The sequence below is a fragment of the Poecilia formosa genome, unplaced genomic scaffold (assembly GCF_000485575.1).
Source record: "Poecilia formosa unplaced genomic scaffold, Poecilia_formosa-5.1.2 Scaffold256, whole genome shotgun sequence".
In the NCBI taxonomy this organism is placed as follows: domain Eukaryota; kingdom Metazoa; phylum Chordata; class Actinopteri; order Cyprinodontiformes; family Poeciliidae; genus Poecilia; species Poecilia formosa.
In genome coordinates, this window is record NW_006800195.1 from 256,653 (window position 1) to 280,025 (window position 23,373).

At 39.9% G+C, this 23,373-nt stretch overlaps 1 protein-coding gene across 3 annotated transcripts; it reads left to right on the forward strand.

Annotated features, from left to right (window-relative positions):
• The first annotated feature begins 7,566 nt into the window (after positions 1 to 7,566).
• On the forward strand, positions 7,567 to 23,328 carry cp110 (centriolar coiled-coil protein 110). 3 transcript variants are annotated; one of them, XM_007570176.2, is made up of 10 exons: positions 7,576 to 8,112; positions 8,381 to 8,506; positions 10,662 to 13,167; positions 14,359 to 14,501; positions 17,889 to 17,975; positions 18,412 to 18,528; positions 19,910 to 20,011; positions 20,114 to 20,230; positions 21,591 to 21,673; positions 22,165 to 23,328. In XM_007570176.2, the coding sequence occupies exons 1-10, from the start codon at positions 7,975 to 7,977 to the stop codon at positions 22,325 to 22,327; spliced, it is 3,582 nt and encodes a 1,193-aa protein (XP_007570238.1). In that variant the 5' UTR covers positions 7,576 to 7,974; the 3' UTR covers positions 22,328 to 23,328. The 3 variants fall into 3 exon arrangements, with proteins under 3 accessions (XP_016536286.1, XP_007570238.1, XP_016536285.1); XM_016680799.1 differs by having other exon boundaries at positions 17,919 to 17,975; XM_016680800.1 differs by lacking the exons at positions 17,889 to 17,975; positions 18,412 to 18,528; positions 19,910 to 20,011; ... (1 more) ...; positions 21,591 to 21,673; positions 22,165 to 23,328 and adding an exon at positions 17,669 to 17,835 and having other exon boundaries at positions 7,567 to 8,112.
• The last annotated feature ends 45 nt before the right edge of the window (positions 23,329 to 23,373 follow it).

The following is a 23,373-nucleotide window of genomic DNA, read 5'->3' on the forward strand; positions in this document are numbered from 1 at the left end:
TTTTGGGCCAGTTGCTATGTTGAGGTCCTGTTGCTTCTGGGATGGAAAATACAGAAGCTAGCAGAGTTTAGCTAGCAGAAAAGTGAAACTTGGTGATAGGGTCTCTCGTCAAACTCACTCCTTCAGTAAGTTATTTTTGTACTGTGTGAATAAGGCACTCTGTTTTTCTCTGTATATTTTATGTATATTTAATGTTGTTCTTGTCTTAGCTTTTGAAGATCTTCTGGAAGTGTCAGGGAAGTTAAATGATATTTGTAAGTGTGTATGGTGTTTTTTAAAGTTAAAAAAACAACAACTATATACTGCTATTTAATAGTTTGTCTGTCAGGGTGAGGTTGACCTTTTTAACCTGGTTTTAAAGATTTCTTTCAATGTTATGCAAACTACTTACTGAGTTTTAAACCATCAGGCTTCAGTGGCCAAATCCAATTTCCAATATTTTTGTGTTCCTACTGGCTAATTGTAAGCTGTTGTTTTGCTTTGATTTGTTTTGTCAGGACTGCCAAGTATAAAGACTCAAATGGGTTTATAGAGAAAAAAGGAAAATTTAAGGGATTTATAGATTATTCTCATTTATTATTCATACAATTTGTCCCTAACCTTTCTCTGATGATTGCTAAACCCAAAAAGTGCATCAAGTGTCTCAAGCAATTCCACTCTGATATTATAATGAAATGAAAACAACTTGAAGATTATAACCGGTTCTAAATATTAGACATGCACCCATCAGGCTTTAGTTTCACATTTTTGTTGAAAGATTTGAGGAGATTTTGTCTCTGTGTGTGTGTTTTTTTTTTTGTTTGTTTGTTTGTTTGTTTGTTTTTGTTGATTTGGAGGGATTTTTTTTAACTGTCACATTGAGTTCACAGAAAACAAAAGGGTTAGTCATTCACCAAAGCATATGTCCCCAACTCTTATCAAAAAAGGAATCAGAAAACCTCTGAAAAGGTGGGGATTTCTAAGTGTTGATGCATTCAACAAAACAGGAAAAACTATTTTCTCCCATTTTTTTAACAACCAAACAACAGAGTGAAGGAGAAACCGACTGACTGATTGGTGCGTCTTTAACAATGATGCGTCCTTTTGCCTGAACTGCTACGACTCCCTCCAGAAAGGTTAGCGAGCATGCCACCACCTTTAAGAATATATTATACATTTCATTTAAACGGTGAGCAAAAACGAAACAGTTTCTACAGGGTTTTAACAGTTTTGAACAATTTACTCTGTGCCAAAACGGCTCCAGATTTTGTTGAATTTAAACTCTAACCTATCCAGAGGAATAGCGCTACATCCAGATTTCAACATCACGCTTGAATTTTCATTGAAAAAAAAAAATCACTTTAATGTATCAGCTAAATCAGTGAGAACCTATTTTCTGTCTGATCTATTCTGTTGTTTTTCTGTTAAACTTAGAGATTTCTGTTTTCCACTGGAGAGTTTACTGCTGTTTGTGCCTCTGTCAACCTGCGTTTCATCGTCGGCTTGTGAAGGATCCGGTCTGTACAAGCATGAATGTGTTAAACCGAAACTTATTATGCAAATGGCGTAGGGTAAAATTAAAACTCCTGCCTCAGAGGAGGAGTGATGCTATCATGCCTGTGTTTTTTTTTTTTTTTTTTTTTTTTTTTTTTTTTTTTTTTTTTTTGTCTAGTTGTTTGTTTTATAATTGCAGGTGCAATGTGATGTGACGAGGTTAAAAAGCATTTTGTAAGTGATAATGAAAACCGATGTGGGTTTGTCTTTGTTTAATTGCGCCTCAGAGTGTTCTGGCGTCTTCTCAGTTTTTCCTCAAAGTTAACTGTGACATTTGCGACGATAAAATCTCTTTTAATTTCTTTCCAAATGAGAGAATGACATATAAAATAAGCTTTGACACGTGGCTCCCTTCACATCTATTGGCACCACTGGTAAAAATATGTGAAAGGAAAAACAACAATGATCTAATCTCATTTTTTAAAAATCCAATCCGATCTGACTACCTTAATTAAAGGAATCACTGACTTCCTGTTACCTTGGGTCATAAACATGAGATGATTTTTCTTATCCATGCTTCAAAACGGGAAAGACAAGAAAACATGCCATTTAAAAAGGGAAGACACGTCTATAAGTCAGAAAATGGTTAATAGAAAAGGGCAACCCATTCAAGTCTACAGTCAGAGAATACATTTTCAGGGCTGTGAAAAAGTATTTGCACCCAATTGAACTAGCCACATGCATGGCCGATTACTGCCGGACTTGTAAAAAGCAGAAAAACGCTTAACTAAACTGATCTCAAGATCTCAAAAAGAAGCATATCAAACCCCGAAATAAAACAGAAAACTTAAAGACCAGATTTGAAACAAAGTCTTTGACGTCTCTCTGTCTGGAAAGCTTCATAAAACCCGAAAACAACAACAACAACAAAAAAAACACAGCAGCAAGTCCACCTCTGATCAGTTCAAAAACAAACCAAGTCAATGTTTTGAAGTGGCCTAGTCAAAGTCCAGTCTTAAGTCATTGAGATGCTGTTGGTCAACCGAGACCGTTCATGCTTACATCGAGCACGACACAACCTCTTGTCAGCTTGAGAGTGTAATTTTTTTTTTTTTTTTTTTCAGCTTGAGAGTGTAATTTTTTTTTTTTTTTGCAAACTTGCTTACGTAGCCCAGGTTGTTTTGTTTGATTACATTTATTTTATGATCTGAAACATTTGATCCAAACCCAAATAAATCAATCAGGGAGTCACTGAAACATAAATGGTCCCCAGAAATCACTAACGTTACATCGTATAATACGGCTTTTTACACACATTTACCAAGGGTGCCAATAATTGCACTGGAGCTTCTCTTGGGGAAGATGAAACTCATCATCTTCCAGATGTGGATTTCTTGTGAAGCAGTTGTGTGGGCCTCTTTGGCCATGGCCAATGGTGTCAAATATTACAGAGGTTTAATCCTGATTCCCCCTCCAACGGACTCGGTCAGCTGACCGCGCCGACCTTCAGCCGTACGAGCAGAGCAGGCGGCGCGGTTTCTTTCCGTGACGCCGTTTACGAGCCGAGAGACACGGCAGCCTTGTTTTCCGCTGCATGTACAGAGGTCACAACCTCCTTACGATAAGGCATTTCATCACTAACCAGACAAACCGCTCATACTTGAACCCATAAATAATTTACAGAGGCTGAAAAGAGGCGGTGGAGACACATCTGATAACGCTCCTAACCGCCTCGCTCGCTCTGTCCTCCTTTCACAGAAGGCAGCGCGAGTCAAACCGGCGGCCCACCGAGCCCTTCCTCAAAACATCCATTTCTTCTGGAATCATTAACTCCTTATCTCGCTGCTTGGCCAATCGGCGAGTACTCGTTCAGATGTTTTTCCTGCCTACTGAATCACGCCACTGGACTCTAAAAGCCCTTTCACCCACCGCAAAATCCAGATCGATAAAAGTAAATGAGCCGAGGATTCCTTTGATCGTTTGTTTGGCTTTTTCATCAATAGCCATGTTTGTTTAGCCTCCTGACTTACCTCATCTGCTGCTGTGTCTTCCTCCCTGCAGCCCCACATCACCACTTGTACAATGTACAACCAAAACTACTTCTTCTTCTTTTCTTTTCTTTTTTTTTTTTTTAGCACATTCACTTATTTTAGCCTTGATGTCAGCTTCTTTTCCTATTAATCACCCATCTATGGTTAAGCGAGGTTGCTCATTGGAGCCAGGATGTTTCAATGTCTCCAAAAGTATACGGTGGTTTGTTTAAAGCTATACAGAAGTAGTGAGTTTGTGTGAATATGGCGTAATGTATTCAGAAAAGCCTTTGTGATGAGAAGCTCTGTGTTTTGTAATATTTCTGTATGGGGTGTAATAAATTATTCTGCGGTACAAACGGTACTTTCTATGGGAAAAAAAAACCTTCAAATGTGACGGTCTTTGTAAGTATTTATCTCCAACTAAATTATTGTACTTTTTTTTTCTCTTTGCAATTTGTAGATAGATATGATGACAAGGTATTGGTAATAATGAAAGTGAACTGTTTCATCATCAGTCCGACGCATCTTATTGATGTATATACTGTACGTTTGTTGATAAACAGCTTACTTTATTTTGTATATGACCAATAAACATGTTTTAAAATGCATTAAGGTGTTTGTGTCCTGCAGATATCCACAACATGGAGTCCGTTGTGGAAGTAGTGCATAACGGGGGGGAAATGGAAAACAAATCCGGTATGATTTTCACAATCTTTCTAAAAATGCAAACCTGAAAAATGAATCAATGCTTTTGTAGAACGAAATTTTTTTGCGGTATTTACAGCTGCAAGGCTTTGGACCTCGCAGCTGCAAGGTCCAAAGCCTGCTTTAGAAACTAGATCAAGTTCAGTCAGATTATAAAGGAGGCATCTGTGAACAACTCAAATCTCAATCAGGTTTAGTTCTGGTCTTTGATTAGGTCATTGTAGTATATCAATATGTTTTAATCTGAATTGTTCTATTATAGCTGTCGCCGCCTTTTTAGGACCATTGTTCTGGCACCATGTCAAGTGTTGTGTTGCTCCTAAATAATGCTGTCGGAGGAAAGGGGGCTGAATTCTGAATTCGTCACAGTTTTATTTGTAAATAAATATGAAACTCATACATGCAGCTGCATGGTGACAGCTGGTAGATCTGTTTCCTTTATAGGGGCAGTATTGTGTTTTTTTTTTTTTTTTTTCGATATTTCACTTTGTAGTTTAATGCCTTGAAATTTCTCTGGGTTCTCCCTCAGTCCAAAAAACATGACTGTTGGCTAAACTGCTCACTGTAAGGATCTGTAAACGTCTCACTTTATTATGAGACATAAGTTATGGAAATCTTTCTTGCAGCGTGGATAAAAACTTAAAATGCACAAAACACAGACACTATCAGACAACACCACATTCACAAAACAGTCAAAAAAAATGTTTGTGAAATATCAGTATAAATAAAAACAACAGACTAAATATCAAATATCACCCCCAATAACATTTAAAATGTATCTTGTCTTTGTGCAGTAGTGGTCTGACTAATACTACTTAGTACTTAGCACTAAGTTGCTACTATTACTATGTTGGAGTGGCGACCCAATGGCTGCTGATGATAGGGATCAGCCTTCTGTTGACGCTACATGGATGGGTGGAAACAGATGATGAAAGGATGCATCCTTTCTAGTTTACTTCATAATTAAGCACTACTTTATGTTGGGATTTTTCACATTAGATCCAGACAAAATTCATTGAAGTGTTTAACAAAATGTTTAAAAAGTCCAACAGTATACCTGCTTTTGCAAACAAATTACAATATCGGTAAATTACTAATTTTGTAAGCAGTTGGTGTGTCTCAAATCAGTGATGTTACGAGAAGAGCAACAATTGCAGGCAGTTGCAGGACAAGTGGATAACACCTGACCAGATTCACTGTTGGGGTTTTCACAAGGATGGATGCAATTACTCAAAGTAACCCTTCAGCCCAATGCATGCCTACAATGTGGCTCCTATCAAACTCTGTCAGGTGCTCATAGTGCGGTGCAATGCATCTACAAGGCATCTGTTTTTGTCCAGTGACCTTCACTCACTGTCTTGGCTGAGCCTCTGACACCAGCAACTATCTGTTACACCAGTGATCCACTCAAGTTGCCAGCACTTATGCCCCCTGGTGACCAATCCAGACATGCCAGCTTCTTGAAATTGATGGCACCTATTACGGGTCTGCACATGTACAAGGTTATATCCCAGAAAGACTTGATAAGTATAACTAGATATTTTTTGTTCCTTGCTTTATTTTTTCCCCCAGCCATCTTGTTTTTAACTAACATTTAAAAGCAAATATTCTCCAAACATTTGATTTTTCTGCTGATTAGACAAACTAGAACATTAAAACGACCATGGCAGTCATTTTGACCGCTATGCTATGCTAGTCCATGATTTTCCTAAAACTGTGTAAATTCTAATAAAAAATCCTATTTAGTGTGTAAAAAAATAAATTAAATACAATATTTTCTACCCATGTAGGACACAGGGAATTTTGCTAGTCTATTGCAATTTTCAGTAGATGAAAACAGAAGGACTACAAGCGGGAAAGTTGACAGCTGTCTGTCAAAGGTTATCTCTACTCTCCCTTGTAGTTTAAAAACACATATTTCAACTTAAGAATATAGAAATGAAGACAGAAACTGAGATATTAAAGTATTTTTGTTAGATTTCTTATAATTGGCAAAAAAAAAAGGTAAATTACAAGTCGCTTGTCATTTAATACAAGCAGCTTTTGTGTATATGCTACAACACCATTTGATGATGTTGTTTGATGAAATCTTAATGAATAATTAAACTTTGCTTATTAAACTAAAACAGTCTATATTGCTGTCATTTTCTTTGGAAAAACATTGGTTAGTTATAGCTAAATTAAGCATCATTACACTTACGAGATTAATTAACTGAGGTTTAAACGAGCTATTCTGGTGGTTACAGTAGAGTGGCCACCCCAGAGTTACACGGAAATTCTTGTTAAAACCATTAAAATATTGCAGAGTCACAATTCAGGAGAGTGACAACATAGTAATGTTGCACTGCTGTTTCCTTTCGGTAATCGCACAACAAAACCTGTTTCTCCTGCTGTAATGAGTCAGACAGTCAGTAACACCATGATGAGGCAAAGTGTCTTTAAAATCTTCACTGAGGCTTTCTAAAACGCTTTCACAATTTATTTATTTTTTATCTCAACTCAATGTGGTTTGTAGATTTTAATACTGTGAGTAATTTAAAAGATAAGATTTGTTGCAATATTTCAATTTAGAGAATAGTTTTCCTCTGGCTTTTGAATATCTGACATTAAAAACGTAACACGGCCTGACCAGAAATCCATCTTTTGCTGTTCAGAATTGGAAGTTTCACAGTTTAGAATAACTTGAATGCTAGGCAATCGAGCCTAAAGCAGGGAGTACATTAAGATCAGGTTCTCCAACTTGGCAGGTTAACAGTATATCCGCTTCTGTTTTCTGAAACGTTTTCATGCTTTATTTATTTTGAGCCGCCCCTTGCTTTGGATGGTTGACCCCAGCAGCTGCAGTTCTTGCATGAACGGTAAACCGAATGAACCCCTTCTGCTGCCCCACAGATGGATGCATGGACACTCAGGGAGAGTTTCATGAATCGCAAATTATGGCTTAAAGCATGACATTAATGTAAAATGTGTCACTGTTTGTTTGTGTTCTCACATTAGGTGGCCATAATGCATGAAAAATATTAATTATTTTGTGCACTTTATATTTAACTGCAAAGTTTTGTGACTCTCAACTGTGTTTAAAAGAAGGTCTGAGAGCAATCCAGTTGTTTTTAAAACTGCCTGAAAACTTTTAATTTAGTGAGAATCACAGGAGGAACAACTTTTGTATTTCACCTTTATCTAACCAAGAAAAACTCACTGCGGTGAAAAGAATCTGTCATAAAAGACACACATGGGTTTAGACACAATTTCAACTTAAACCGTAAGCAAGCACACATTTAAAAGGATCTACAATTGGATATATTTATTTCTAAGTCCTTCATGCCAACATAAAAGTGTTCAGAAATACCAGTTTTGTTGTGCTGTACCTTTGGACGGTGCCACCTCGCTGGGAGTCCGCTCCGGGTTTTCTCGCCGTCCCAGCGGAGTCCAACTGTCACCGTCTGTTGCTCCTGGAGGAGAGGCGGGTAAAATGTAAACACTGGCTCCTTCACCATGGAGACTTTCTTTAGTTGTTACTCGATAGACTTAATCCTTCCTTTCTCAGTAAACCGGAAACCTCTACCAACCCAATTCCTACGTGTTGGTGTGTCGAGCTGAGTAGTTGGTCATGAAATAAACAGCTTACCGACACGGAACGTTATGTTAGCTAACTTAGCTAGCTGCTACTAGCCGGTATCAGCTAGCGTTAGCAAACATTATTGGTGTAGTTTAGTTCTGTTAATACCCTCAGTTACCGACTACTGTGTCCTCATGCAACTTGATGGAGAACTACGCAGAGTTTGCACAGCTTTGTCTCTCTAGACTGAAGAAAAATGAGGCAGAAGAGGAGGAACACAGCAGACCTTTATCAGCATCCTCCCTCATCCGCTTCTATGGACGACCTATCCTTCCTCCACTGGTACGATGCTAGTTTTAAGACAGTTGTTCTCTGTTCATCTCGGTAGAAGTCACTACTATATGATCTAGGCTTCTGGCAACCATTTATTAACATGAAAATACACAAACGATTTCCAGGGAAAACCACTCATTGTACAATCTGATCTGATGTGAAGTTTACTGCTTGGTTAAACATTGTTGAATATTAAAAAGAGCATGAACGTGCTGTTGCTTTTTAGTTTTCTGCTTTGTTTAAGAATACCAGTGTGTGTGCTTTGTGTTGAAAACAGCTTTCAGGGAAACAGAGAGAAGAGATGAGACGACACAGAGACGAAGCACAGGAAGCTAAAGCCAACAGAAAGCTCAAGGATGACTCCAAAATGGCCTATGTGCAAACTATCCTGCACAGTGTTCAGGTAATCATACTGGACAGGGATGCACCGATAAGGCTGGCAAATACCGATTTCTTCTTTGAGGTTTGACCTCAAAGAAGAAAAGTGGAAGACATTTTGATGATATTTGTCACAATGCTTATTGAAGATTATCATATGGCAACATTATTTAGTTAAGATTTGTAAGGCTGACTGCTTTCAGATTATCTTTTCTGCTCACAGCATCACCATCCACGGCGATTCTTTAAAGATACTTGGATTATATGAGTTGAGAGAATATTTAGATTACCTTTGGGATAAAAAAAAAGTATGTTTAAGTTTAATTGAATTAGCAATTTTAAGTGCTTCTGGTTCCTTAAAAGAGGCAGAAGTCCAAAAGAAAATTGAGTGATTACAAAATTACCCTCAATTTAAAAAAAAACAAGCAAAAAACAAAACACGCATATCTAACCTTGATTTGTTTTATGCCAAACTCAAAACAATGTGTATTAAAAGAACATCCAGTTTGTACAGATTGATAAAAGTGAATGTGTTCAGTTTGGTGCATTTTTGGGGAAACAAAATCAAACCTGTCACTATTTAACTTGCTGCTCTCCAGGGGGAGAAATAACTGCCTGCTATTTTAAAGAATAAAGTTTTTCAGAACAGTGGAAACATGAGTGGAAACATGAGAGGACAACACTCATAGCTTCACTTTGGTTTAAAACGTTAACATTAGGAAAATGCGGTGATAGTTGCCTCTGCTGGACAATGACGCATAGATTTAAGTTGTCCAGGGACTTTGGGAGTTGCTAAAGATTTGCAACAGTAGTTTAATAAAGGTAAAACACCCCAGCAGTCTTTTAAATCAGGTCTCCTATGGGGAAGATAAATCAAGAAAATTAGCAGGAACACCACAGAGGATTCCTTGTAGGTATCCGGTAAAGATGAATTAGCAAGTGCTTCCAGTTGGATAAATGCAGTTTAAACTGGTTTAATTTTACTCCCCAAAATCTCTGGTTCTTTTCTCCGTTTTTTTCTCTCCAAAAGTCATTTTTACACTGGCCAAAAAATATTTTCAATTTAATTCTAAAGTATAAATAGCTTCTAAATCCTCTGTTATCATAACACTTTAGTGTGAGGGTCAGGATAGCTTTGTTCAGACTGCTGTGGAGGAATTTGTTAAAATGTTATCTATCTTTATTATGTCTTTCTTTCTTTATACATATATATTTTGAAGAATTATCTCCACATACTGCTGTCTGTTTCCTTAAATTTGTGAATTTGCTTTGAAACCCAGATCATGTTGGAAAGAAACACCTATTTTGAGGATATTTTGTTTCAACAGTTTGTATATAATAGGGGTCTAGACAAAATAAAAATATATAAAGATTCAATTTGATGATGAAATCGCTGAGAAATTAGCTGAAGATTTGAATTGGAGGAATTTTAGCTTGACCAACCTGTTCTAAACTTCAAAGTCTGATCACTTTCTGGTCACTAAATACCCTAATGGGTAATGGGTTGCGCTAATAGCAACACTCGTCAGTGTGGAAGCCGTTACTGAAGGAAGAAGCAAAGATTTTTCAGTTTCAGTGAGATGTTTTTAAAAATAAAGGCAGAGAAATCTATAAAAATGTAAGAAGACATTTAAAATGCAGCTGTATTCATTTAGGAGACATTTTCACTGGTCATTCATGCAGCTGCAAAACGTGATGAGACTTTCAGCAGATAACAGGAAGGCTAAACTTATTTCTGCAAAGTTCCTCCATTTTCTGCTCTTTATCTTTTAAACCCCGTCATGGAACATTCTGGTTTTGGTAATGGTCATGTTTTGGATACTGCTGAGTATTGAGGGACTACATTCTCCATGAAATACACACAGAGACTGCTGTTTACAGCTGCTGTTGGTAACTGTGCTAATTACCAATAAAATATGTTAAAAAAAAATTGAAATGTCAACATTTTTTTCAGTATATCTTTGTTTTAAATCAGCCAAGCCCTGGAGAAAAGCAAAAAATAAAGTATTTTGAATGCTGTTAATCTTAAAGAGAAGTCAGCTTTGGTTACAAAACTGGTGAATGTTATTCAGTTTCTAAACTCTGATTAGAGCATCTGTAATTTTGTTGCCTTTTATGACATTGTTAAAAAACTTTTCCTTTGGTCTAATTGCTGTATTTTTTTTGTCTTGTCTGTGCAGCTGAGAAAGACACCAACACTGCAGGATTTGCTCCAAGAAATGGAGACTAAATTTGAATGTCCACATTTGTCTAACAACGGCAGGTTCTCCGTGTCCTGCAGTGATGTTTCCATTGGAACCAGGGAAAGTCTTTCACCAGGACCTGCCGGGAAATTAAAGAATGGCATCGCCCAGCCTCCAAAGATTTCCATAACATACAGTGCCTTTTTTCCTTCAAGTAAGCCGCCTCAGCAAAGTTTCCAGGAAGAATACCTGACTGAGCGACTGGACTGCCAACAAGGATCACAGCCATGTTCCTTTAATGCTGCAAGCCACCAGTCACTATCCTCAGGCTATGTCACTTGTGAGAATCAAGAGAACGCCACAGCTGATTCTGTCCACACGACAGAAGAAACGAGCAACAACGGTGGCTTTTTCCTCCACAGCACCTCAAATACAATCGCCAAGATGCCTGATATTATCAGCCATCCTCCCATAGATGGAGAGGAGCTAGAGAGGACTGGACTCGAGTCGTTCTTTTGCACAAACATAATGGCACCTAAAGATCTGTGTAGCACCTCATTTCACATCGATTCACTGAGAAATGACCCTTTAAGAGCTGAACAGCCTGCATCCAGTCGTCCACACGGTCGGAACAAAGAGGTCGACATTCCTTCTACAGCACAACTAAACCCTGCCAGGAATAGCAGCACAGAAACAAATGACGGATCGCTTGCTTTGTCAGAAAAAAACAGCCTGTCAGACCATGCAGATTTACAGCGGTCACTAAATCTGACGGAAGTGGTCCATGTTCAGAAACCCCCCAGCAAGGCAGAGGCAGAACCTGCAGATATTGAGATTGACGTAGCTGACTTAAAGCAACCCGAGGAGTCTCGTCCTCTGAGCCTCCAGGCTTTGCTGAAGAAGTCTCAGGAGTATCGGCGGCGCCAGCGGATGCTGAGGAACCAAGCCAAAAACACTAAAATGCACCAGGAGAGAATGCAGGAGAAGCCAAAAGAGCGAGTGGAGGAGCCGAGCCTGTCTGACAAGGAGAACGATGAGTTACATCACAAGGGCGCTGTGACGATAGAGGGCAAAAAGACCAAGGAGGGGAGAGGCACTCTTATCTGGTCGGAGGAGCCCTCGCCTCAGAAACCCTGGAAAACACACAGGTTTGAGTGCAAAGGTGTAGCAGAAGATGGGAAAGCAATGGAACGCCTCAGCATTGAAGAAGAGACATTCTTAAAAAACAAGCTGAACAGTTCTCAAGAGGTCATAGCGACACCTAAACAGGTCAGTGTTTTGATTCAGCAGCAGCAGCAGCAGTCTTTGATGAAAACCTCCCTTATCCAAGGAACGTTTAATGAGCCACCTGGTCTGCCGTCTTTTCATGGAGGAGTTGAGAAGTACCGTTCTGTCCCAGTCCCAAGCTTTTGTCTGAGTCCTGTTCCCTGCAAAAATAAAACAGTTGATGCTGCAGGAACACCAGAACCCAAATCCGATTCCAGTTCTGACTTTAATGAGGTCAGAGTCAAGGACATAAACCTCGATCACCAACAGAGCCCAACGGCGGTTCCTTCTGGGAATGTCATCGCTGGAGACGATGCCACAAGAGTGTTTGCCAAAGGTTCGCTGCACATCGATGAGCTCGAGTCCAACCTGTGCAGTCTGAAGGTGCTGATCTCAGATCTGGAGTCCACAGTCAAAGAGAACTTGGACGATCGCCGGGAACCTGACTGCAGCGTGCAAAGTAATGAGAACCTTGAGAGCAGCAAGGACTATGAGCAAATCGAAAACGCCGGTCCGGATAATTCCTCCTGCTGTTTGGAGGACACACAGGATGCTGCTGCTGCTGATGATGATGATGGCAATGAAGTAGATGACTTATGGCAAAGACAGTCATTCATTCAGTTTATGAACATGGATAAAGATGTGGGACCTAATCCAAGGTCAAGTCTCAGGGATGTTTCCCTACAGAACGGCTCTGAGATCATTAAACTAAGCCAACATAGTCAGGTCCGAGCCTCAGTGAAAGAAAACAGAAATGAGACGAGTCCAGAAAGAGGAGGCAGCGGTAATACGTTGCGTGGTGTTTCCAAAACGGAGCAACTCCCTTCGAAAAATACAATGTCCGTAGCACAGCAGATGCGAATACCCAGTATTTTCCGAAATGTTACCTGCAAAAACGTCCCTGCAGCTCACCTTTCACATCTTAAGGAAAGAGTGGGGAATATAGCTGCTGGCGCTGAGGGCCCCGCCCCCTCACAGTCTCTTAATCAGTCGTATGACGTGGACACGCCGTCGGACCTTTGGTTGCAGGAAGGATCGGGATCCGACCTCGGTTCACAGCGTAGCTACAGTCAGACAAAGGGTCTGACTCCAGAGAGTGGTGGTGAGGATCAGTCGGGGGTGTCAAAGGTCAAACGGCGACTGCTCATGCATGTGACCGAGGGGACTGTGGAGATGAGTGAAAGAAGGGGCCGAGCAGTGGACTGTGTGGTCGGACCAAACTCCGGCGCTGCTACAGGTGAGGACAGAGAGGACTATATGAGATATGCAGGTTTTATTTCTCCGAAACAGAACAGGTATGCTGAAGGAAAAAACACAAATAATTATTTATAATAAATGACGTTTAGTAGAAGGACAGTAGGATAAGAAAGTCACCAATTAGAGTTTTGTGACCAATTTCAGATTTTCTTTGTTCTGCCAATAGCAATTTTAGTCAGTATGGATTCCTCTTTAAGAATGATGACAAAAGATACGAGAACAGCATCGAGAGTCATTTTTCGTTGTCTTTTTAGTATGAGCGATCATTAGTTATTTATATTTGCAGCAGAGGCAACATTATAGGGTGCAATTTCTTCAAAAGAGGGTTTGACTAATAGCTAAAAACAACAATAAATCAAGAGTCGATACTTTAAACTAGCAGTGTCCCGATACAACTTCTGATACGATATTGACACAATGCAATATCAGCACGAATCATGCACACTTTTATTACTTATTTTATAGTGTTGCGTGTTAGAAAAGACTTGATCAGAGAACAATAGCCAACAACAACAAGTTTGAGAACAACTGGCACATTTATTATTAACCACTGAGTTTTCATGGGAGCCCTGCTGGATAGAAATACTGGGGCGGACTCGATGCTGGAATGGAGTGCTTCTGTCAGAAGTTTTAGACATGCTCAGTCTGATATTGATAGACTGATTTCTGATATCAATATTAGATTGGGAAAGTCCCTGTTTTAAAACCACTTCAGCCCCATTATTTGTGAGTAGCTCAGTTGGCATAGCTGGCTTTACAGAAGCGGGTATCTTCATGTGCATCTTCTAGACATTTTCGAATGCAGTGAAGTTCAAAAAGATGAAACTTTGCTGTGTTCCGGTTAGCCTTCCACTTATCTGCTTAAAGCCTCGCTCTCTCTTGCTTTCTTGCAGCCTCAGTGAGCCTCAGATGTGTTTTGACAATTCATTTAAATGCAGGTTCCTTTTAAAACAACTGCTTACTGTTTTCTTTGCTCAGTCTCAATGAAAACTGATAATTATATCTGGTGCACTGTTTGGTTGGAAAATTAACTTTGACTTTCTGACCACCTGGTCATCAGTCAGAGCTGTTCCTGGTCACCGACGGCTTTCTTCTCTAATTACTCTGCATCTGAATTTGGCCTTGAAAGGATTTCAAACTTTTGACCCTTTGTTTTTGTCGTCAACTTTAGCTGGGGTGTGTTTGTCTGAAGGCTGCGGCTTCCAGAAACAAGAGACGCTCAAAAGTAAACAAGAGCGACTGAAACAGATCCATGCAGCTCAAGTCCGAGCCCTGCAAGAGGAGCACAGGAAGCAGCAGGAAGAACTCCTGCAGGTGAGATCATTCAAAACATGATTTGGCAACTATGAGGGAGTAATTTCATGTGATTAAGATAACAGATCTGTGCCTACAAATTTAAATACGTAAGTACAGACAGTAGTCAGTACTTATGTTTTATTTAAAAGTCCTAATTTCATTTGTTGGCAAGTGCAGTGAGTGCGTCTGTGCATGTGTCATGCAGATTGTGTAGAAACTCTATTGCATGGTCTTTTTTTGTTTGAAAACAAACCTTTTATTTCAAAATATCAGAGTTTATAGGACATGCTTTCACAAATACATTGGTTTCGGATCCCCACCTGTTTGTTGTTTAGTATTCACAGATTTCTCTGATTTGAGTGGCGCGTCACTCAAAAGCATTGGCGGAAAATCCGCCTATTTGAGTACTTTTTTTTTTTTTCCTAGATCAAATCTAAAATGTTCGAAAGAAAATGCAACTTGGGAAGCAGAAATAACTTGGCGCGATGCTACTTGACACGCCGTTGGCTGGCGTTCGCAAATCCCGGAGCGCCATTCGTTGTCCTTGGCACCGATTGGCGATGGACGGTTGTGGTCCACTTAAATTATTCTGTAGTTGAATAACAAGGACAGTCTGTCCAACCAGGAAGAAATCCTGTGGTTGTTCTTATTTTTCAAAAGTGTAGGTCTTGTTAAAGACAAGTTGCCATAAAACGGCTCTTGTTTTGTTTTTATGATCCGCCTTAATCGTCAAATCATGAGACAGTCCTGAGAAGTCAAATTAGATTTTGATTACTTCAATATTGCAGTCGTTTTATGAGCAGGATTCAAGAGAGGACAAGCCGGGGAGATGAGGAGTTTAAACAGTCAGCTGGGAACTCCTCGCTGTCAAGCAGGCGATAAACAGGAAGGTATTAGACTGAGGAGACGTTGGGCGAACTCGGGTTTCTCACGGTCCAACAGCTTCTGCTCTACAAGCACCGAGGAAATGTTTCAACTACAGAATCACAGAAACCTTTATCGGGTATTTTTGTCTTTTATTTTAGTCCCAACACTTTTAGTTTGTCTTTAATCCAACTGCTGATAATAACAGTGAAAGCTATTCGATAAGCGAATAAGTACTATTTTTATTTTTGACTTCGCTGTGACAAAAAAGAAATTACTCATCAAGTACTGGAATCGCTGACTGTGAAATTGAAAATAGGGCTGAAACAATTAGTCGAATTAATGGTGATAAATTGATAATCGCAACAATCGTCTACTAATTTAGACATGGAGTAATTTTTAACTGGAATGTAGACTCCTAAAACTGGCCAACAAACTTAAATACATTTTGCATTTAAGATGTTGTTTTACGCTGAACTTCTCGAGTGGCATTTTTAGCTTCACCTGGTTCAAATTCTGCTAAAAAACCAAAACAAAAACAAACTCCTGTTGAACAACTTTTGCTATGCAATTATTCATAAAAAAAACAAACAACAGATTAGTAAACACTATTTTTCTTAGCTGCAGATTCATCCTTTGCTACAAATGATCAAATATTCACTAAAGAAATGTTGCTATTGCAAATGTTTATCTTCTCATTCTAAAACGTATTTAAATTATTTGCTTGCTTGTATTTTTGAAGTATTGCTATCATTGTGTAAAAAAAAAAGGTGTAAGTGTTTAAATGAAAAATCTGCAGAATGTGTTTTTATCCGATTAATCATCAAAATAATCGATTACTAAAATAAGTCGCAGCCTTAATTGAAAACAAAAGTTAGTGATGTTCAGAGAGTTGTTTTTTTTTTACCTGTCTCATTATCCTGCTCGCTGTTTGTGATCATCATGTTTATACCGCATGGTAATAGAAAAAAGAAAATTAGAAAGTAAAAGTTTAAACAAATAGACCAGTTTTAGGTCCATGAATATTCATGGGGTTGTTTGGACTGGCAACAACCGAGCTGCTTGAGGTTCTGTTAAAAACAAGATCATCTCCAAACATCATTTTGTTTGTCCCCACTGAATAAATGTACTCAAACGAAAAGCTGGATTTTAAAATAATATATACGCTTAAATCAGAATTTATTTCCCAGCTTTTCGCACATCTTTACCAGCGGGGCCAATAACAAATGTGTCTGCATCTGTGTGTTTCTGAAACACCAGCAGCAGTAAAACATTTACTCTGAGGCGCGGTATTGTAACAGCGCAGCATCCTTCCCATTGGCCTGCCTCTTGCATCGGATTGCATCACTTATTGCCGTACAGATTCTGTGCAGCGTAATTCCAGAACGGCACCAGTAGCTCACCCTGCCCGGGGTTCTCGGCTCACCCAAAGTCACCTTTGAGGAATTATAAATTAGCGTCTGGCTCGTCTCGGCTTTGTCTTTTTGGAAAGCGCTTTATGAATTTCTGACTGTTTCAGAAGAATAATCACTCGGGCTGCTAATGTTTCTTTTGAGACTAAAAGCACATAAGCGTCCCTGCGCGGGTCGTGTGCCTACCTGTGAGAGTGAGCTCCTGGGCTGGGGCCAGACTGCAGACGTCTGCTCATTACGAGAGACCTTCAGACTCCCACCAGTCTGGAGGAAAAGGGGGATTCTACCATAAATGTTTCATTACATCCCTAAAAGACAACCTGGCACTGCTACTTGTTTGCCTGTGCTTGCGCGCGCGTGTGTGTGTGCGTGTGTGTGCGTGTGTGTGCGTGTGTGTGCGTGTGTGTGTGTGTGTGTGTGTGTGTGTGTGTGTGTGACCATGCAAGGATTCAAGGACGCCCGCTGTTCTCTGGCAACCTGTTCCCGGTTCCGTAGCCCGTGTCCGTATATTTGTTCTTGGCTGCCATCCTCGCCCTGTTAATTGTGGTCTCTGTTTAATTTATGTATCCTTAACAACAATATAATTAACATAAGCTGTTTAATAAAGAAGACTTCTCTCTGGCTCCGTGATGCGGTGAGAGCGAGCTGGCCGGACTCTCCGGCGGAGGGCGGAAGGAGGGGAGGACTGAGGGAATTGACACAGAAAAGCAAGGATAATTTGCTTAATTCATGAGCGTCTGTGGTTAAGCGCCAGATCGTCCCGCTGAGCGCCGCCGCTAATGATTCCTTCTCCTTCTTCTTGTTCTTCTTCTTCTTCTTCTTATTCGCTCCCTCTCTTTGTTTTCTATTATTCCACCTCCAACATTGTTCTTACTGTCTGCTTGTATTAATTTCCCCTGATCTCTCCGGTCCTCGTCTCATCCTTCTTCCCTCTGTGCCCCGTCACTCCCCTTCTGTCTTCTTCTCTCTACCCTCAATTAATTTCTTCCTCCTGCCTCATTTGCTGTCCTTTCCAATTCAATATTTTCCACCCTTGTCTTCTCCCAGACGCACACACACCCACCTGTACCTACGCACACACCCACACACACCCATCCTCATATTTGCTCTCTCCTTCTGTCCATCTCAGGTGTTGGCAACACGTTACCGTCTCCTGCAGGACGTGTCTCCCTGCTCTCGACTTGGGGACACGTTGACCTTCTCCAGCCTCCCTCAGGTATTACCACAACATCTCCACCTTTTCACCTGTGCAGCTCCTTATACCCGCTGCGTATATTTTTTTAATCCCAATCAGCACCAATCGCGTGCTATTGTGCCGGATCTAATCAACAACCTGAGTTCCCGTTAGACTCCATTTGTTTAACAAACGTGACCCTTTAATGCTGCGGCTCTTGAATCAACAAGTGAGTGACAGCACATCAGCTGCTGCTTATTATTCTGTTTATTATTCTCTGTTCTAATGATGAGCCGCGAGTCCACTTGCGCCGATGCTCCGAACAGATGCCAACAAAAGGACCTTGAGACGCCGTGGTGGAAATTAATTGGTTGTCATTGATGGAATTAGCATTCTCCTCTGTCTTCCCCCTCTCTTATCATTATTCACCTCTCTTCTTCTCGCTCTCTCTCTCTCTCCCTCTCTCTGACTTCATCAGCCCCTGAGCCCACTCTCGCAGCGCTGCCGCCCCCTGGTGGCTGCAGCCGTAAAAGGTTTTCTAACTCGCAGGCTGCTGAGGACGGAGAGAGTTGCGCAGCTGGTGCGCACCATCAGGGTGAGTAAAAACAGAAGGACTGACGCCGTACGCTAATTGCGGTTTGATGTTAAAAAGTGGCCGGCAAACGTATTCATGCCCCGAGACTTTTTTTTTTCTTCATGTTTTCTTATTTTAACTAACTGAAACATCGATGTACTTTCTTAGATTTTGCATGATTGACCAGGAGTGGCCGAACTTTTTTGTCACGTGTGTCAAAATCGTCAGCTCAAAGCACTCGAATATCTATCTATCTATCTAATATCTAAAAAAAATGATAATTTAAAAAAAAAACTAAAATCCTATTCAACAATAAACTAAACATCAACTATTAGGGATGGCCTGTTGCAACTTTTTCACTTCTGGAATGATGTAGATGTCGCAGCTTTGATTGTTGGCTGATACAATATTGACCCAATATGGTATCAGCTTGAATCATACGTACTTTTATTACTGATTTTGTTGTGTGGATTGTTAGAAAAGGCCTGATCAAGTGATGGAGAAACAACAGCAATTGACTGATTTATTATTAGCCAGTGGGTCTGCATGTGGGATGCAAGCGCTGCTGGATAGAAATGCTGTAGAGGACTGCTTCTATTGTTAGATTAGAGATTTTAGATGCAAACCACATGTAACCCGACACTCGTTTTTTAGGCTGATATCGGACCTATTGGAGATATCAAATTCATACTGCGACATCGCCACGAACTCTTTTAATTAAACAAATAAAGTAATCAGATTATTGTAGGAATGAGATCGTAGATCCAAAACTTCAAGTGATTTTTACACGTTTTCCTTGGGCGTCCAGTTTGCTTTTTGTTTTCGGCTCAGTTGAAGAAAACTTAAAAAATGTTTTGTCTATTCTCAGCAATAAAAACCAGATGCAGGTCAGTGATAGTCATTTGAAAACACTTTCAGTATTTAGCCAAGGTTTAATACAGTAATTAAAATCAGAGTTGGGTGCACCAAGGTGTACTTTAGAGTATATGTCAATGAGTAGATGTGGTCCTAGTTACCACGACAACAGCAGGCAATCCAGGAAGCTTTGGAGCAATGATCACTTTGTGTTGCGTCTAACATTTTTGCAAGTAGATTTTAATTTAAAGTCGTCTTTTTGTTCTAACTTATTAAATTTGTTCTTGAATTGTGGGTGAGAGGCCACACAAATTGAGTCCAGGGGCCGCAAACGGCCCCCGGACCTCACTTTGAATACATTTGTACACATTTTTAATAAAGTGTGTCGCAATTATCAACTGCTTTGTGCTTTTCTTATCACATTACACCCAAACAAAACACCAACAAGACAAAGTATGGAAAAGTTCAGGCTGTATGACTGTTTTTGCTGTACTCTCTATATGTTGCTGTGTGTGTATCTCTGGTGTGTGTGTGTGTGTGTGTGTAGGACACGCAGCAGTTTCTGCAGGCCTTCCAGCAGCAGAGCGCCAGCAGAGGGGATCGCTGTAGTAGGCAAGATGTATTATTGCAGGAGAGAGTCGCTCTGCAGGTGTGAACACAAACACATGCCGTACAGACATCTGTTAGCTTGCGCCGTTACGAGCTAATCATTAAAACCATCTTCTGCTTTTTAATTGTTTCTTCTCTCCAGCTGCGTGCCGCCCGTTACGAGGTTTACGACATATTCTTCAGTCTGCCAGCCGGAGAGCAGATGCAGCTGATCAGATGGGACAGAGAGCTGGCCAGGGAGAGGCAGCTCAGACGGCAGGTAATCTCCCCACAGTGTGCAGTAAATCCTGCGGTGGTGGAATTAGATGCAGGTGCACAACAGGTGATTCTGGACCATCTGGGTCTGTAATAAAGTAACACGGAGCGTACTTGTATCATGGCTCAGTTATTTTATTTTATTTTATTTTTTCATTTATGTTGAATCAAAGTAAAAAATGGGTGTTTCGTTTCTAGCCGTAATGTTTTTATCTGATCACTCTGACCTGGACTTGACATGCAATAAAAAAAACAACACGTGGAATATCATTTGTCGTTTATTTAGAGACGCACCAATCAGAATTTTGTATTAAATTTTAGATCTCCAGTTTCCATTAACCTTTGACCTCTGGACACGGATTTCTCCTTAAAGGGGTGGTGTAATGTAAAATCGACTTTTTCGAGCTTTATACCATGTTCTGATGTTACTCCCTCATCAAAAACATGGATTGCTTTGATTCTTTCATTCATGTTTGAGAAATCCTTGATCCCTCAAAGCTCCTCCAGCAGAGCTTCTGCCTCGCAGAGCTTCTGCCTCACAGAGCAGCCCTCCTCCCACTCAGCTCCTTCAGACTAGCGGCAGCAGCAACGAGCAAACACCTGGTGGAACCGGGAGTTTGATGAACTGCTGAGTGAGTTGTTAACGGCATAGTGGAGGATTATTGTTATGCTGATGTACTGAAGGCAGAATTTCCGAAAGAGCAGTAGCTTCTTAAAGAGACACAGGCCCAATTTCAAGACGCTAAATTGCGAAATCAAATTTCTTTTAACTTAAGTTTGACATATACAGCATTTCTGTAACAGCTGAAGGTAACATAGTTACTTGGTTCAGCTATAAAATGGCACTATGTGGCTGGAAAAAACCAAAATACCGCCCCTTTAAGAACAATAAAACAAGAAGATATCACTACTTGTCGTCATTAATAAAAAATATTCACCAGTGAATATCATTGTAGACATTCTTACCTAAACTAGAGGGTGCAGCAAGTTCCTCCTGGGGTAACACATGCAACACTCATTGAAACAGACATAAACTCATCGTCTCAGACCTAACAGCATGTCAACACTAACTAAATTTAGAATAAACTTAAGTATAGCTTTTCTGGACAGATTGCAACAAAAACAATTCCCCTCTAAACAATTATGGCACCATCACTTCAATGATCAAGGCAGGTCTCCTTTAGACAAAGGAGACCAAAGTAGAAATGCCCAAAAATTAAAACCAAACATATTTTATTTTTTAGACTAAAAGCGCCTTTGTGTTTAGAAGACTGAATTACTCAAGTCCTCTGCATATATATTTCTACCCTTTGATACCTCCTATCTCTGCTGACTAAGCTGCGTGTGTGTTTAATCTTGTTTAGAACGGACATGCCGGTTGCACCCGAGGGAAGAGTTCTCTGTCTGCTGCGACGCAGAAATCACTGGAGAGGAAGAGAGAAAGGATGTGAGTTTTCCCTCAGTACCTGAGTTTGTTCACTACAAGTTGAATCCAGCCTGCATTAAAATATATACAGTACCAGCCACAGTTATTGGCACCCTAGTCAAAGATGTGTTAAAAGCCTTAAAATACATTCATCTTGTGTTACTCAAAGGTAATTGTTCTAAGCAGAAATCACTGATGGCATATTTATTGGTGCCACCAAGAAGTCTTTTAATCCTTTACTTTGGAAGGTTAATCAGAGTTTTGTAGAACTTCAGATAAAAATCCGGTGGATTCTTACACAGAACTGGAAATGGGTCGTCATCAGATTTGGCAGCAGAGTAATGATTTTCTTCTCCACTGAATAATTTTAATCAAATTAAAAGTTAGATTTTTCAAAGTGATGTTTCTGGCACTGAATTTGAATTCTTTTTGTCTTGAGCACTTTAGCGATTTTGTGTGGCATAAGTAATTTAAAATTTCAGATAATCAAAAGCATCTTTTCTTCCCTGCAGGATTCAGAAAAAGGCTGCAGAATGTCACAGGGGGTCTGCGGCGCGGACCGGCCCGAAGTCTGGATTCTCGGTCGAGAAAAAGCAGGAGACAAAAAACCGAGGACATTTTAAAGCAAATCCTCAGAGGGTTCCCAAAAGCGTTTGCTCGTCTAGACCTCGATGACACTCTCCTAATTGGCCCCAGTGAGAACTCCTCTAGCAACGCCCTCAGCCAACTGAATAAATGCTGGATAACAAACCTTTTAGATGTAAAATCTAAACGGATGTTGTAGCTGACCGAGCCCAGGAGACATACAGGAGATTTAGAGATGCTGTTTCAGGAAAACTAATTATTTATCTAATCTGCTTCTTGTATTGCTCAGAATTTTCAGGAGAGGAATCGCAGCTCATCAGAACAGAATATTCTCAAAGAGTTGAAAACAAACGCCTCCGGCGGTTTGGCTCCTAATTCATGGCTCACATTTTGGAGCTAGTGATTGCATCTGTGCTAAAACAAAAAAACAAACAAAAAAATGTTGTTTTATGTGCCTTCCATCAAAGTCAGGTGACGTATGGAAGGCCAAAAATTATTACATTTTTTAAATGTGTCTGTGCATATATACATATTTAAAGCGTTATATGCAGATTTGTGTATAATTATTTAACTTTTTGTCTTTCATGGTTTCAATGCTGCAGTGCCATAATTTTAAACTGTTTAATTACTTCTTTTTTTTTTTTACAGACTTTGATAACGGAAATGTTTATCTGCAAGGCAAGTCAATCAGCTTGGCGGGAGCAGTGTTAATCCCCCCAACAGATGTGCTGCACATGAGACCATTATTTCCAGAATGACATTTAATCAAATTTGAGTTACTAGTGTCACAATTAAATAGTTTATTTTCAATTCATTTTTAGCACTCTTGGCCTTCCATAGTATTGGCACAGTTTGGCTCCATTGACTTTAGCTTATTCTGTTCTCAGACATACCCAAATGTCACTGTCACATTTTAGACATGGGTGTTTTTCATGCTTGGAAGCATTTGTTGCCTTACGGTTTGTACCGTTTTATAATTGCAGATTTGCCATAGTATGTGTAGACTTTTGCTTTTTTACATTCTTGTGTACAAAGGTTCAGTATGTTTGGTATTTATTTGTTTATATTTGATAATAAAAATTTCTTATTGTGTTTTTTTTTTCTGTTGGTATGTTTCTGAAAATACTGATTCTGAA